The sequence below is a fragment of the Otolemur garnettii genome, unplaced genomic scaffold (assembly GCF_000181295.1).
Source record: "Otolemur garnettii isolate 467f Iridium unplaced genomic scaffold, OtoGar3 scaffold00021, whole genome shotgun sequence".
NCBI classification, from domain to species: domain Eukaryota; kingdom Metazoa; phylum Chordata; class Mammalia; order Primates; family Galagidae; genus Otolemur; species Otolemur garnettii.
In genome coordinates this window covers 7285725-7302093 of record NW_003852416.1, presented here as the reverse complement: position 1 = coordinate 7302093, position 16369 = coordinate 7285725, and the positions used below count along the sequence as shown (strand labels likewise).

The following is a 16369-nucleotide window of genomic DNA, read 5'->3' as shown; positions in this document are numbered from 1 at the left end:
AGACTCTGCAGATGTGGCAACAGCCCTGGGCACTCGTGATCCCTGGGGGTCTCTGGGACACTCCAGAAGGTACAGGCTCCAAGTTAGACACCCTCTTTTAGAAATTTGTGCCTTACTGATCTGAAGGCAGGTCCTAAACCTTCCATTTTCCATTGTGCTCCCCAAGGTTGGGTTGCCCCACGTGCTCAGTAATCCTCCCTGACTTGCTGGAAGAGTCGCACTCGACCTGTGGGGTCCATCATTCCCTAGCTCACACGTTTCAGAAACGAGTTAAACTCTCTGACTTAAATAACACTGAAAAGCATTCTTTAAACTTGATAAATACAAATTCTTTTCGAACTGTCATTTCCAGGTAAGAAAGCCCTTCCATCTGTGGTTACTGGAAATAGGGTGACTTTTTTCCCCATAAACATCCAATCTTTGCTACATGTGAACTCAGTCTTCTGGTCCCCTGGCAGCACGTCTTCTCTTGTCATTAACATAAGAGAAACTGGGTAACTTGGGGAGAATCAGAGAGTTTATCCTGAAATCACTTCTCACATTAGTGTGCCATGCTCTACTGAGTGAATTCCCAACTTGTAAACAGCAAAGGAGACAAAATATTAGCACCATATTGTTCTCCTCAAAAAAGATGTTTCAATCAACACATGGCAAACCATATGTTGAACTTAAACTTGAGTTCACTTTCCAGCACTTGAAAGATTCTACACTCATCAAGCCACATTCTATGATCAAGGGCAGCCTGTGGCCATACAAGAGTACAGAAGTTCAAACGCCCACAAGGGGAAAGAACCTTGCATGGAATCCTGTACTAAGACATTTATTGACTTGAATCCCCATTTGCACAAAGAGGTTGTGTGTGTATGTGAAATTGAGATGATAAATCACATACCATAAAATTCACCCTCTTACAGTATATAATTCAGTATAGTCTTTAGTATACACACAGAATGGTACAACCATTACTAGAATTACTATCTAATTCTAGAACACTTTCATTACCTGGAAAAGAAAGCCAATACTTACCCATTAGCAATGACTTACCATTTCTCCCTTCCCCTGGCCCCTGGCACTAATTTACTTTTTATCTCTATAGATTTGCCTAGTCTAGAAATTTCAAACAAATGAAATCATACTGCATGAGGTCTTTTGTGACTGGCTTCTTTCACTTAACACAAATGCCTTCAAGGTTCATCCATGCTGTACCATGTATCAGCATTTCATTCCTTTTCATGGCTGAGTAATATTCCACTTTATGGATAGACCACATATTGCTTAACTTAGATTTAAAATGAAGCCATTTCTGCAGTTTGCTGTTGAGTAACAGTTTGACAATAGGAAAGGTGACCATTGTCTCTATATTGAACCTGTTCAGGACCTTCCTGATTATCCAGTGATCTGTGGAGGCATCTAGACTAGAGCTGAAGAAAATATGCTCTGTATACCAAAATGGCACCATCCATCTACAATATTCCCCTAGGGCCACGCCAGATGCCCCGCTGGAGCCTCCAGCTGATTAAAAGAGGCAAGTCACTATGACGAACAGCTCTGCAGAAACAGAACAGACTTAATAAGCAAGGTCACTGACTTTCAGTGGAGTTTTACACTGGTAAAAAATAAACCAACCATGCACCAAATGCTTATTGTTGTGAGAACAGGTGTAACAGGGCCACTGATGAGCTAGGCGTTCTCTAGTCTGTCAGGAATGGCCAATTTTGGTACGCCAACAAGTTATATTGAGAGGCAAATTATTTCCTGCAATGATTATTGTCAGGTAGATAGCAAAGCATGTGTGGACTCTCTCTCTCTCTCTCTGCATGAGTATGTCTCCTCATCTTCTGAGACCTATTTTCTAATTGTGGTTCTATTATACTAATTAGCTCCAAAGTCCCCAGCACTCAGGAGACTCATCTGTAAATGGAGGTCACTAGTAACTGCCTTGACCACCTTACAGGCCTATTGTGAGAATTAAATATTTATGAGATCACTTGAAAATGCTAAAAATTTTATACAAAGTCAGGACATTGTGGCAGCTCACGGTCCATTGGGACATAGCCCCTCTCAATCAATACTATTAGGACAACTTGATTCTTTTCCCTTCCATGATCCTCAAAAAAAAAATATGGGTCCCCTATTATTTGGTAGAAAATGTGAATTTCTCTGAGCAAAGAGAGGAGGAGAAGAATGTGATTGGTTTTCTGCATGGACATGAGTCATTATTCTTATTTTGCTGTGTATACACAAAACAAGAAAGGGGGGAGTTGGCACCTCAGCCAGCCTTTTGCAAATTATATCTCCAATGGTGACAAAAAGACTGTATGTCATGCAGACTCCATGGGATGGGCTATGTTTCTGTCACTAGATAACAACAGGTCAGCCCAGGATGAAACCTACTCACTGCTCACGGCTCCTACAATATAACCTACTTAAAATCCCTACACCACAGGGAAGGAAGGGGACGAGAGCCTCCAATTTATAACACAGAGTGTCCTCATGAGAATGCCGCTAACACTCGTTCCTCGGCTTTGTGAAAAAGCAGTTTTTTAATCAAAAAGCAAAACAGAACAAAGCCGCCAAGTTTAATCCCTCAGAGAATCAAGGGAAAGGATTTTGCTCAATCCCACTGTGATTCCACTTCCTACATTCTGAGAGTTCAGCAGGGAGGCACCTAACAGTCAGTCCCCTTTCCGTCCTGTCCATCCTTTCCAGGGTAACAGATAAAGACAGGACACCATTGCCCTTGCAGGCATGGATGGAAAGGTGTCACGGGCTAGAGGGCTCATCTGGGCTTCCTCTTTCTCACACGGTGGGGCCCCCAGACTTTGACAGTCACTCCCCAGGAGCACAGTGGTGCAGTGAATGCCATACCACCAACCCTTCTGGAAAGACCAGATGTGTCTAGGCTGGTTGATTTTCTGGGTGTGGTGATGGGAGAAAGACGGAATGAGAAAGCCCGTGAGTCCTGATGAGGAAAGCAGAGCCTTCCCCAGCCCTGCCTGGAACACATGCAGACGCTGTGACCTCCCTCCATCCTTGAGGGAAACGCACACAACGACGCTGTGGTGTGCAGTCCGGCGGGCGCCTGCCCAGGCAGGCTCTGAGGCTGAGGGGGCAGGGTGACAGCGCTTGTCATTCTGCACAGCACACAGAAAGACAAGCTCCACAGCACGGACAGCCCCTGGAGGGCCAGGAATTGTGCAAGAGAGCAGAGAGGTAGGGAGAAAGGCAAACCCACCCGTAGTCAGCCCACGAACAGCCCGGCCAACTAAGGTAAGGGCACAGGGGACAGACCCTCTTCCTTGATTCTGTTTTCAGTTTGACAGTTGTTTTCTCCCCCCCTTCCTGGGCTGCCTTCATTTTGGAACTACTTCGTGGCTGTTGATAACAACTATTTTGTTGCTGTTTCTTTCTTCATGGAGCTGGCAGGTAATCTGTACCCAAGAAAGGAAGTTGGCTGGAGGAAGAGATCTCTTGGGGTTGTCCACCAAAGACGGGAGGAAACTCAGACCAAAAGGCTGCCCCACCACCACGTCTGCCTTACTGACGTTGGTGACCTAAGCCCGAAGTCTCTTAAGCTTCCTGTTACCACTTAAGGCTGCTTAAGTAGAAGGGAGGGGTCGGGGAGGTGAGAAGGAAGGGGCTTGGTTGCTTCAGAGGAGAGTTCCAAGAAGGGACAGAGACAGCAAACTCGAGTATCTCACACTAATGTGTCCCTGGACTTCTTAATTAGGAGCCTGGTTGTAAATATCTGCAGAACACTCCTGGATTTATAGGTTAATTAGCAGAAGCATTTAAACATGTGCCATTTATAGCAAGTTCTCCCTAAAAAACAGTCTTGCCATCAAAAACAAAACTGAAAGCAAGAGATGATAAATCAAGCCACAATTCGAGTGTTTGCTCTATGCTGAGCGTTATGTGTCAGTAGAAAATGCCTCCAGGAGAATGAACTGCAGGCTCTAACGCCTTAGAAGACATGAGAATTACAGAACTCAGATCCTTAGAGCCAAAGAGACTCTAGGAGTCTGGCAGCCCAGGTCTTGGATTTACGTGTATATTTTTAATGCATGTAAAGGAAAACAGAGAGACTCAAGGGAGTTGTGAGACTTACCCAGCTGTTGAGTGGCAAGAGCAGAACCTGCTTCCCCATCACCCCGGGGCCCTTCCCATCCAGCCACATGGTGCTCAGCATCCCACCCCCAGCTGACATCACATGCAGCATTTACAAATATTAAGGACTAACCGAGAAAGGGAGAGAACTTGGGAGCCCGTGGAGCTCTGGAGGTCACACGCCAGTCCCTTCACCTGGGAAATGCAGTCAGTCCCAAAGGGCCTGCACCATCTGCCCCAAATTTCTCAGGACTCATGACAATGCCAGGTGTAGACTTCTCATTTTGATCACTGCCCTGTGATCCTTCTCATTCTGGGGTCTGGTGGCATCTCAGGCATTGGGGACCCTCCAATGCTTGTGAGTGTTAAATTAAAACCTCAGACCAGGCCAGGGCTGCAGACCCCACAGGGATGGTAGTTGAGTAACTTTCCAGGTTCACTGAAACAGGTTGAATGGTAACCCCTTCCTCCCCAGAGGACACATGCACATCAAATCTCTGGGTCCTGTGAATACTAAATTATTTAGGAAAAGAGTCTTTGCAGTTGTAATTAAGTTAAGGATCTTGAGATGAGAAGACCACCCTGCATTATGTGCGTGGGCCCTTAATCCAATGCTAAGTGTCCTTACAAGGGAAAGGAAGAGGGAAGTTCAACAGAGAGAAGGGGGGTGACACAGAGAAGGTGGGCACATGAAGATGAAGGCAGAGACTGGGGTGATGCTGCCACAAGCCAAGGAATGCCAGGGGCCTGTGGGAAGAGGCAGGGACAGACATCCCTCCCCATCTACAGCCTTCAGAGACAGCAAGCCCTCCCCACATCCTGACTCAGACTTCCAGTGGGCCGAACTCAGAATCAATTTCTGTCATTATAAGCTACTGCCGTAACAGCAAACACAGAAAACATTTGTACTCTCTGTGGATAAGTTTAAAAAAAATTCCACAGAAACCCAAGGTTCGCAGTATTTACAATGAATCTACCAAGATGACGTTTCACCAACAAGGTTCAAGAATGGCAGGCAGAGGGGAAGTGCCTGGAGCCCAGTCCTGCTTTCTGTCGGTGACCACGCCAACCTGACTCACAGGCTGCCACACATCAGTGTGAAAACCCCGCAGGACGTTTTCCTAGATCACACGCCCATCTAAGGAGGACAGAAGGCTGGCTGGGCGGATCCTGACTCTGAAGCAAAGCATGGAGCAAATGACTCCCAGATGTCCCAACTTGAAGGGATTGCAGGGGAAGTCTCCAGGTCTTAAACCAAACACAATGGCCTTCACTGAAACCTGAAGCCAATTTGGGAAGAGGCCTCGGTGAGCGCAGTGAACAATGAACTGCTTGGGCCTCGGGAGAGAAAACAGAGTCAGCAGATGTTGCTTCAGAATGGCTTGTTCTTGGACCTGGCTTTAGACACTCCCTCCACAGCTGCTGAACTGCATCTGAAGGCAAACACCCCCCCCCCCATAGACATACACAGCCCTTCTGCCTCCCCAACTCTTTGTGGGGAACACAGCTCCATGTGTGGACCCAGGAGACAGCTGTTTCCATCTGTGCCTTCTGCAAACATGGCGGCCTCACATGGGGCACCATGCTTAGCATCTTCCCAATTCTCTGCCAATGGCTGAGCACCTGGGAAACTGCTCTGGCATTCTATTGTTTCAAAATTAAATTCCCCAACTGCTCCAACTCAAGCTTATTTCAGTCCACAAGGAGATCAAACTTGGGAACCCCAAGGAAAATGCTGTGGAGCGCTCTGGGCACCACCTGCAGAGGGACTGGGGCAGATTCAGGACACAGGTCGGGAGGCACCAGGCATCCACTTTGACAGTTGTGATGTGACTGCTTGAAATTTAAGCTGCCCTTTTGGGTGGGTCATGGCCACCTTCTCCAATAGGTTTCTGGAGATGTGCTTCCCCCTGAGTGAAATCCTTAGTTTTAGAGTGCCCTTGGGTTATCCATTAAAGCTTTATTGGAGAGACTATGAGAGAACTCCTCCTACCCTGTGTGTATGGAGGGTGAGGGTCCATTTCGTTGTTTTGAAAATTTATTCACTTTTTTTAGAGACAGAGTCTTGTTATGTTGCCCAGGCTGGCCCTTTTGTGCTTGAACAATCTTTCAGCCCCAGCCTCCCCAAAAGCTGAGGTGTCACCACATCTGGCTTGAGGTCCATTTCTCAGGTTCCAGACCAGACGGTGCCACCAGTGTTTTGTTCCCAGACTTCTATATTAGCCTCCTAACTGGCCTCCCTGTCTCCACCCTTGCCTCTTCTTTCCCAGCCATTTTTAAAAATTTTGAGTTGAAATTCACATAACATGGAGTTAACCATTTTTTGTTTGTTTTTGTTTTTGAGACAGGTTCTTGCTCTGTTACCCAGGCTACAGTACAGTGGTATCATCACATTCAATGTAACCTCAAACTCCTGGGCTGAAGCAATCTTCCTGCCTTAGCCTCCCAAGTAGTTGGGACTGCAAGTACACACTATCACTTCTGGATAACTGCTGGATTTTTTAATAGAGATGAGGATCTTGCTATGCTGGCCAGGCTGGTCTTGAACTCTTGGCCTCGAGTGATCCTCCCACTTCCCAACCTCCCAAAGTGATAGAACTACAGGTGTGAACCACCAACCCTCATCAAAATTAGCCATTTTAATGTGAGCCGTTGAGTGGCACCCAGGACATTTATTCGCAATGTTATGCAACCACCTCCTCTACCTCATTCTGAAACATTTTTATCACCCCCAAAGGAAACCCCATATCTATTAAGTTCCTACTCACTTTCCCTCTGCCCCCTACCCTAGCCCTTGGCAACCACCAATCTGCTTTCTATCTCTAGAGATTTACCTATTCTGGATATTTTTATATTAATAGAACCAAACAATCAGTGGCCTTTGCAACTGTCTCCTTTAATTCAAGCTCATCCATGCTGTAGCAGGTATCAGTGCCTCCCTAAGGCTGAATAATACCCCACTGTAGGAATATACCATGCTTTGTTTACACATTCATCTGGTGATGGACATCTGAGTTGTTTTCAGCTCATGGCTGATGTGAATAGTGCCATTATGACCATGTCTGTACACTGAGGCGAGAACGCCCATCCGCTCTGCACAGCATCTAATCCAGCCACGGGACACTGCAGCTACACCCACTGCAGTGGCTTTCCACCGCTCCTCTTCCCACCACTCTTCAGGCAAAGCCTAAGCCCCTGGATGGGACCCCTGAGGCTGGGCACCTCTGCCCTCCCCAACATCATCTCTCAAGAGTGCTCCTGCCTGACATACGCTTTCCTGGGTGTGCTGTGCTTGTCCTCACCTTGGAGCCTCTGTGGATGCTGCTCCCTCTTCATAGAGCCCCCCTCTTCTTGCCAAGAAGCACCCACATTTGCTAGCAGCCATATCTTTATTTCTCAAAAGCAATGAGCTATGCAAAGTCCCAGCACGAGCCCATGCCAGCCCTGTGTGCCATGGGCAGAGCTTGTGGCAGGTCTGGGAAAGCTGTGCTGGAGGTTTAGGGTGGAATCCCATGGAAGAGAGAGAAAATCCCAGAAGCAAAAGAGGGGACCCTGGATTTGTGTCTGTGTCTCTGCCAGATTTAGTACTCTGGTGCCTGATGAAGTGAGGTGACAAGCTACAGGACCAGGTGGCCACCCCTCAGCGTGAGGTTTCTAGACCCACCTCTAAACAAGACACATTCTCTGCCCTGGTGTGCAGGATATGAATGAGGCAACTTCTATTCTTTCCATTGGACCTGGTTGACAACCACATCAGCCTGTGACAAGTGGGTGGTGGCTCTGAACCCTGGCCCACGGCTCCCTGTGATAATAGCCTCTCCTTGGCCAGAACTGGCTGAGCCTAGAGGCAGAAGCTGGTGGGGCAGCTGCTGAGAAAGCAGGAACAGAGCTCCTATCTCTGCTTCGGGTGGTTGCACTTGAACTTGACAGGGTGCTGGGGTCACACAGGATGTGGTTTCTGAAAGGTGGGGCAGTCTACCCCTCTCTTTCACTCACACTTCCGTTCTTAGCTTCCATTCTCAGCCTTTGCTGACTGAGTCTGCACATGGGTACACACTCGCATACATGTGTACACATATGTACACCTGCAGCTCCAACCCCCTTCTCATTTCCTCTTTCCTAACTTCTGAAAATAAAAATGGTCTCATAACCTTCTTTCTACATAATTCTCCATAGAACCTTTATTACATTTATTTTTTCCCCTGCAAATTCTCCATCCTTCCAATTTCCACATGAGCATTTGGCAGAGCTTGGCTTTGGGGATGGTCCAGCACATTAATCCCCAAAGACAGTCACCTGCAGCTACTTTCTTTCCTCTAGATGTTAAAAAAGAATGGTGAAAATGGAAAAGAGGTTCTTGCTTGTGTTTCTGAGGGCCTGTGAGCAATGCTGGTGGCTGTGGGTGCCCGTCTGCCACTTACCTCCAGGACCTTCCCTGTGATAAACTGCTGACAGGCTTCGCACTTCACCCCGAAGAGCCCCTGGTAGTCCTTTTCACAGTACGGGGCGCCGTCCCTGCAAGACAAGGTGAGGTCAGCTCCTGGGCAGGCAGCCAAGGGCTGGAGCAGACACCCAGCCACTCTGAGCGCTTTCCACAGACGGTGGTGGGACCTACTTCTCCCGGCCCGGCGGGCACACACCTGGCAGACTGGTCAGACATGACTACCTTCTGCATAGGCAGAAGGAGCTGGAGAGAGTGCTGCAGCTCTCTGGCCACACGGAAAGGATGGCCAAATCGCCAGATTACCCTGGCGAGTTACCCTGAGACAGTCAAGGCTGGCACCTTGGCAGGCTCCTGAAAAGAAGATAAAGGAGAAAGTATTTCTTCATGGGAAAGAGTGTGGGTCTGGCCCTAATCAACTCATTCTTGGCTATCTATGGGACCACAACAAAGTGAGACTCTGTCTCAAAAAAAAAAAAAAAAAAGTAAAATTGGTGTAGGCTTTTTGGAAACCAAATTTAACAATATAACCAAGAAAATGAAAGCAAACGCTGCTGGCAGGTGGGCCACAATGTCTCCAGCCGATCACAGAAAATACTCACAGAATAAAGCACTTCAGGCAAGGCCCCTCAGTGGCCAGGCTTGAAACAAGAGACAAGGCCACCCAGTCCACAAAATGATAAAACACCCCTCTTCTGACCTTGATTGTCAAAAGGCTGGCACTTTGACTGTCTCAGAACTAACTCAGGCAAACCCACCATCACTCCATTTCTCCACCCGCCCAGATCACCTTCAGATGAGGGCCAGTGCTCAGCTACCCTTGAGTGGCCGCATGCTGGGCCAGAGCCTCCCAAGAGCCTTGAGACCCCATCTCCTCAGCTCTCAGGAGACCTTGGTGGCCCAGGGCCTTCCCCTCCACTCCGGCAACCTCCTCTGTTTACCTCAGAACATAGTATGTCATTTTCTGTATGTTATTGCATGGAAAATGTACAAAGCACCACTCTAGACAGCCAAGTTGGCTGCTGAGGCACAACTCTCAGTGTCTGTTTAAAAGCAGACCACTTCTCTTCCTCCTGTAGCTGTCCTGTCCATCACCCCCGTCTGAGGATGCCTTGTTCTAATATAGGTGTTTCGGCTCTATCCTGCACCTATGGAATTACATTTCTTTTGCTGCACCTATGGAATTACATTTGTTTTTTTTGTTTGTTTCACTGTATGTTTAAATTAAATTCACGAGTTTTTAATTTGTCTAAATTAAATTCATTAGCTTTTTTTTATTTCATGAAGTTGGAGAAACTTTTTTAAGGCATAAAAAGGTATACAGTATTTTGGTCTTTAATTTCACTTACTTCCTTAACTCTGCTATTATTCCTTGGTTTTGAACATGGATCCACTCCCTGGCAGGCTGCACTGCCTAAGCCTTGTGTGTTCTTTTGGGTGGGGGCATCTGCAAATATGCGTGAGCCCTCGAAGGAGGAAAAAGGCTTACTAGTTCCACATCAGCAAAATAAACAACAAAAGGGAAATCATGAAACACTTAATTGGCCACAACATAGAGTGTAACCCTGACAGCTTCATTAGCTGGCAATGATTAATAACTCATTCAATGTATAGCAGCCAAGCTATGGCAAAAGGAGCATAAAATTCTTTTCAAAGGTTTTATGGCCAATAGTTCACAGTGATTGCAGAATGTGAATGTATTTCAGAACATTTGATGGGGTGGTGAGTCCCTGCCTAATAGCAGGACCTACAGACAGCCCCACACCCGCTTGAAGGATCCTCGTGCCTCTGGCCCCATCTTACTTGCTGATGTACTCCCCGGTGAGGACCTTTCCGCAGGACTTGCATTTAAAGCACCCCAAGTGCCACTGCTTGTCCAGTGCCAGCAGTGCCTGTCCGTTCTTGATGTCTCTTCCACAGCCAGCACAGTCTGGAAGACAACCAAGCCAGCAGTTACAGCACATTTATTCTGCTCACACAGCACACAGCCAGCCCAACCCCGCCGTGCGCCCATCACACAAGCCACATTCGTGTAAGCACCTGCCTGTTCCAATTTCTCTCCTTCCATAAGATCATTACAGTGAAGTCTCAGAGGCTTGTCCTCACATAGCATGAAAGCTTCGTGAACCCCAGTGGATCTAAAGGACAGGTGTCCTTCACCTGTTTAGTTCCGTGGGGGTTACTTAAGTACCCGCTGAACTCCAGGAGGCCCAGAGACTATGTAATCACAGTGTCTTGGCTGAGACTTTAAGAAAGTGAGCACAGGCTTTTATTAATTGAGGGCACATGTACAGCTAAGCGCCGCAGGCTGGATGCCTCCTTAATGCTATGCATGTGACTCCCGGAACATTTTCCTTAAATCTCATTTCTATAAATGGGACTCCACTTCCTTATCAACTTAAACCAGCCTCTCAAAGATTTGTGGCCATCTATTAAATGGCTCTTATTCCTTAGCTGTAATTCTCCTTGGCAGGCTCCTGAAAAGAAGATAAAGGTGAAAGTGTTTCTTCACAGGAAAGGATGTAGGTCTGGACTCGATCAGTTTGTTCTCGGTTAGCTATGGGACCGCAGCAAAGTGCTCCTTTTCTAAACTTTGGTTTCTCATAGAAAAGTACAAACATTATTAGCACCTGTCTCAAACCTCTGATGAGAAGTCAGTGAAATAATGGATTTGGCACAGTGGATGGCAGATCAGAAGTGACACTGTAAACACTTGCTATTATGATAAGCGCCATTATTACTCTGATTATCAGCTACTTCATTGTGTTAAGGAAGTTGAGTATTTAAAAGAACCCAGAAGAATGTAAATTGGTGCTACTTTTGGCAAAACAACTTCAACAACTATAAACATTCAAAATCAATGTACATGAGAAAATGAAAGCAATCGCTGCTGGCAGGTCGGCCCCCATGTCCCCATTTCATCATATAAAACACTCACAGAGTTAAGCACCGTCCAGGCAAGGCCCTCAGTTGGCAGGTTTGAAATGAGACAAGGCCACTCAGCGCACAAAATGATAAAACACCTCCCTCTTCTGACCACATCTGTGACTGTCCGTCTTGACTAAGGACACTAGTTCTAGCCCAACTTTCATTCTTTCTCTTCCTAGAAAAACTTAAAAGACCCCCCAAACTAACCTGCTCCTGCTTTTTTGTGTTTTATAGAATGAGATCTCATTGTGTTGCCCAGGCTGGTCTTGAACTCCTGACCTCAAGCAATCCTCCTACCTTGGCCCCCCCACAAAATGCTGGAATTACAGGCATGAGCCACCATGCCCAGCCACTCCTGCTTTCTGACATTTAACCTAGAACTATGTTTGCTCCCCTGAGTGTTCCTGAAATTACCCAGCACAAACCCCATATCCTACAAAATCTCCTCCAAATTTCTTCCCCAAAGCAGCTAGTTAAGTACACTTGACTTTTTTAATTTTTTTATACTCCAGGTGTGTTTTTGATCATCTTGAGCTGCGATGTTAACATACTTAGAGAACCAGCAATTTCATGCTTAAGATTTTATTCAACAAAGATATTTTGCAGATGAGTATGTGTGTACCCTATAGCATTTTTCTAACAATGAAAACCTGAAGACAGCCTAGAAGGGTATCAACAAGGGGCTGAATTATGGTATAGTCAGTCATGGAACACTAGGCGCTAGTAAAAAGGATGAGGTAGGTTTGTGTGCTGACGTGGAAAGATGTCCAAAATAGACCGAGCTAAAAAAAAAAAAAAAGGCTGTACAACAGTATGCATGGCATAAGCTCATTCACAGAAAAGTAGCGAAGAAAATGGTATGTGTGTGTTCTAGTCCCAGAATAGAATATTTCTGGGGAAAAAAATAAAAAATTCTTAACAAACTTCCCTCTGTGGAGGAGGATTTTACTTCTTACTTCACGTTCTCTGTATGGTTTGCATTTTTTAGACCAGGAGACTTTTTTAGAAATTCAGTTGGGCTCGGCGCCTATAGCTCAACCGGCTAAGGCGCCAGCCACATACACCTAAGGTGGCGGGTTCAAATCCCCAGCCCGGACCCGCCAAACAACAATGACGGCTGCAACCAAAAGATAGCCGGGCGCTGTGGCGGGCGCCTGTGATCCCAGCTACTTGGGAGGTGGAGGCAGGAGACTCGCTTGAGCCCAGGAGTTGGAGGTTGCTGTGAGCTGTAATGCCACGGCACTCTACCCAGGGGGACAGCTTGAGGCTCTGTCTCAAAAAAAAAAAAAAAAAAGAAATTCAGTTGAGTAAGTATTGATAAAGCTAAAAAATATTTAAAAAAATATAAAGTCTGAATATTGCTGATTAGAATTTCTTAGGCTATAGCTCGCCATCTAATATACATCTGAGCGTATAGTGGATGGTCACAACATTTCAAGCATTTTTCAAAAAAAAATCTATGGTTTATATACATTCCTTTGTTTTTAAATTGTTTTATTTCAGATTAATGTGAGGGCACAAATGACTCGGTTATGATGTTTGCATTTGTTAGGTCGAGTCCCTCTTGTAGTTGTGTCCTGTACCCAAGAGGTGTGCTATTTAAAAAAAAAATCTGGGGTTTCCATGCGTTCCAATATCTCACCAAAAATTTTATAAGAGGAATCTCACATCTGCTAGTTTACTATAGAGATACAACTGAAAGGCCATGATGTTTGTTTAAAAATATAATTTTAAGAGGCAGGAACGAAGTATAGACTTAAGAAAATTGACAGATTATTTTTCAAACAGACTATTTTTAGAGCAGTAGTAGGTTCACAGCAAAACTGAACAGAAGGTACAGAGATTTCCCGCATACCCCTGTCCCCACACGCACAGCCCCCCCCATCATCAGCGTCGCCCAGCAGTGGTACTTTTGCTACAGTTGATGAACACACCTACATTGACACGTGAGCCGCAGCTGAGTCCATGGTTTACATTAGGGCTCGAGCCTTGGTGTTGGACATGTCTAAATACAAACAACTGTGTAGTCTATTATAGTACCACAGAGTAGTGACACTGCCCTCAAAATCCTCTTCACCCTGCCTAGTCTTACCTCCCTCCATCCAACCCCTGAAAACCACTGATCTTTTCTTTTTTACTGTCTGCATAGACTTACCTTTCATAGGATGAAATGGACAGTTTTTAATCCAAGTTGAACTGAAAATTTTCTTTATTCTTCTGATTATAGAATTCCCACTAGGTGGCAGCAAATATTTAAATAATAAAGAAGATGCTGGGTAAGAACTTTTTTAAGGCAGAAAACACACTTTAGAGAAGACTGTTGGGCTCAGGGAGGTTGACAAAGGTGTTGGAGGTTGACAGAGGTGTTGAGAAAATTCCCCTCACCCCAGCAGTGAGGTCTGGGGAGATGGATGGTGTGGGGGAGGTAAGAGCACGGGCTTTGATGTCAGGAAGACTTGGGCAAGTTACTCTGTCTGAACCCTCATCATCTCTTCTGTGAAAAGCAGACAGTAATGGCCACTTTTCTTTTCTTTTTTTTTTTTTTTGCAGTTTTTGGTCAGGGCTGGGTTTGAACCCGCCACCTCCAGCATATGGGGCCGGTGCCCTACTCCTTTGAGCCACAGGTGCCGCTCCAGTAATGGCCACTTTTTTTGGTTGTTATGTGGAAGAAAGATCATGCATTGTAAAGCATTGTACCACGCTTACAATGCTTGGAAAGTGTTAGCCGCTCAATAGGCTTCCATCTTCCCTGGTTAGGGGCAGAGCTAGGACAGCGAACCGGGTTTCTTGACTCTTTACAAGCATCTCAGTGCTCAGGTATCCCAGAGCTATGAAAGAACTGAAGGCACAATTTGAGAACAACAAAGACTGCTATGACCATTCATGATCCGTGCAGTCAAAGCCCTCTGACCCTCCCAGTGGGGTCTCCATTACCCAGCCCCTCCGTGCCCTGGACAGTGCCTCACGGAGGGCCGGCATTCTGTAACTGACTTTGATAAATGCTTTACAGAGCAACGTTCCCTGAATGCTGAAAGCTCAAAGCCAGCCAGCTGGTAAAGTCGGGCTGAAAGTAGAGGCTGGAGTAAAAGCTTCTTCATCCCAAACCTTAAGATACAAATCAACAAAGCCTGCCTTCCAGATAAGAGGACACCAGCCCATATCAGTACTCTGACCCAGAGTGTTCTGGGGGATTGCACAGAGGCCACCCTCTCCTCTCTGAACAAAGCCACAGTCTTCACTGGAGCCTGACATCACACTGGGGAAAGTGGAAAAGATGCAAAGATGAGAAATCTGTGCCGGGTGGCTCACTCCTTCCACGCTCACTCCAACTAAGCTCTAATAAAGAACAAAATGTCCTCCTCTCTAGCTTCATGTTTTTCAGCTGTTGAGAAAATTGTTTCCACATCACTGAAGCAGCTGCTGATAAATATAGAAACCTGGTGATTGGCACTGGAATTATTGCCGAAGTCAGAAATAGGTGAATCTAGAGTAGCATCAAGGAAATAAACCCACTAGCAACTCACCAGTGTTCTACCAAGGAAAAACAATGACCAAATATGAAAACAAAGACAAGAAAAAATCCAACTTTGAATACTTTGCCCCAATTCCTTTACTCTTACCACCGAGAGCCAAAGAAAAGCAGAGATTTGGCTACTTATGTCCAAGTTAAACTAATACCCCTGTACACATCTGGTTCCACATTTATGTCATTTTGTTCAAAGGCAACATATCCCTAACAATAAGGATCCTGCCTGTTTCCCTACATCTAATGTTTTGGCACAGGGCTAAGGACTCCTGGGCTGCAAAAGTATTTAAGTTGAAAAAGTGAGGACTCTCGGGAGGGTGGTGCTCTCAAGCCATGAGAGATGTCATCCCTCGGGCAGCTTCTCTCAGCCCAGATCCCTATGTCTTCCTTGAGAACTGCTGCTGTCTTTCAGGAATCTCCCATTTGAGAAGGGTAAGGGCCACATTTCTTACTCTGTGAAGAGAATCTAAAAACATGAAGTCATAGAAAAGAGAATCACGTGGGAGCTAAATTCCTATTCACCCCAACTTTCCTGGGCCTGCATGTGTTGGGCGTGCTGAGTCACTCGTGAAGGTGGCAACTGCCCACCCAGGATTGAAGCTTCCAGAACATGAAACGAGACTTTTCCAACTATCTCTGAATTGTTGGCCAAGGCCTTGGAGCTGAGAACCATGGTGATAAGGATTCCATCTTGCATGGGGTGCTAGGAATATCTTTGCAGGACTCACCACAAGGTAGCACTATCTACCTGATAACTATCCACGCCTATTCACTATCTACCTTTGAAATCTGAAATTTGAAAATGGATAGCAGAGTCAGCAGGGAGTTATCCACACAGCAGGAGTGTGCTGTCCCTCTGCTCTGTTGCAAGAAGGATCAGAGGATCTGGTAAGAAGAGGGGCCAGTCTTCCACTCCTTGCCTGGACGTTTACTGAATGCAGAAGCTCAAGTCCCCAGTGTTGTCCTGGGATCCAAGAGAAACTTTTGATGTGAGAATTCTTGGGACATAATTGACTTTCATGTCCTAGAGCTATGGTCCCCAACCCACAGGCCACAGACCAGAATTGCACAGCAGGAGATGAGTGGTGGGTGAGCAAGCAAAGCTTCATCAAAGCTTCATCTGTATTTACAGCTGCTCCCCATTACTTATGTTGCCACCTGAGCTCCGCCTTGTGTCACATCAGTGGTGGCGTTAAGAGTCTCATAGGAGCAGGAACCCTAATAAACTGAGCAGGCAAGGGATCTAGTTTGCTTGCTCCTTAAAAATCTAATGCCCCCTTCCCCAGTCCATGGAAAAATTGTCTTCCATGAAACCAGTCCCTGATGCCAAAAAGGTCGGGGACCACTGTCCTAGAGTTTGGAAGTAT

General features: G+C 46.1%; 1 protein-coding gene across 5 annotated transcripts in view; it reads right to left on the bottom strand.

Moving 5' to 3' along the window:
• The window catches only part of ABLIM1 (actin binding LIM protein 1), a 333243-nt gene that overhangs the window by 84720 nt on the left and 232154 nt on the right, over window positions 1–16369 (bottom strand). For all 5 annotated transcript variants that reach the window (XM_023511749.1, XM_023511747.1, XM_023511750.1 and 2 more), the window contains exons 5-6: window positions 10352–10478; window positions 8529–8622 (exon numbers count right to left, since the gene is read on the bottom strand). In XM_023511749.1, the coding sequence (XP_023367517.1) occupies window positions 8529–8622; window positions 10352–10478 (221 nt within the window). The remainder of the gene's footprint in view (window positions 1–8528; window positions 8623–10351; window positions 10479–16369) is intronic.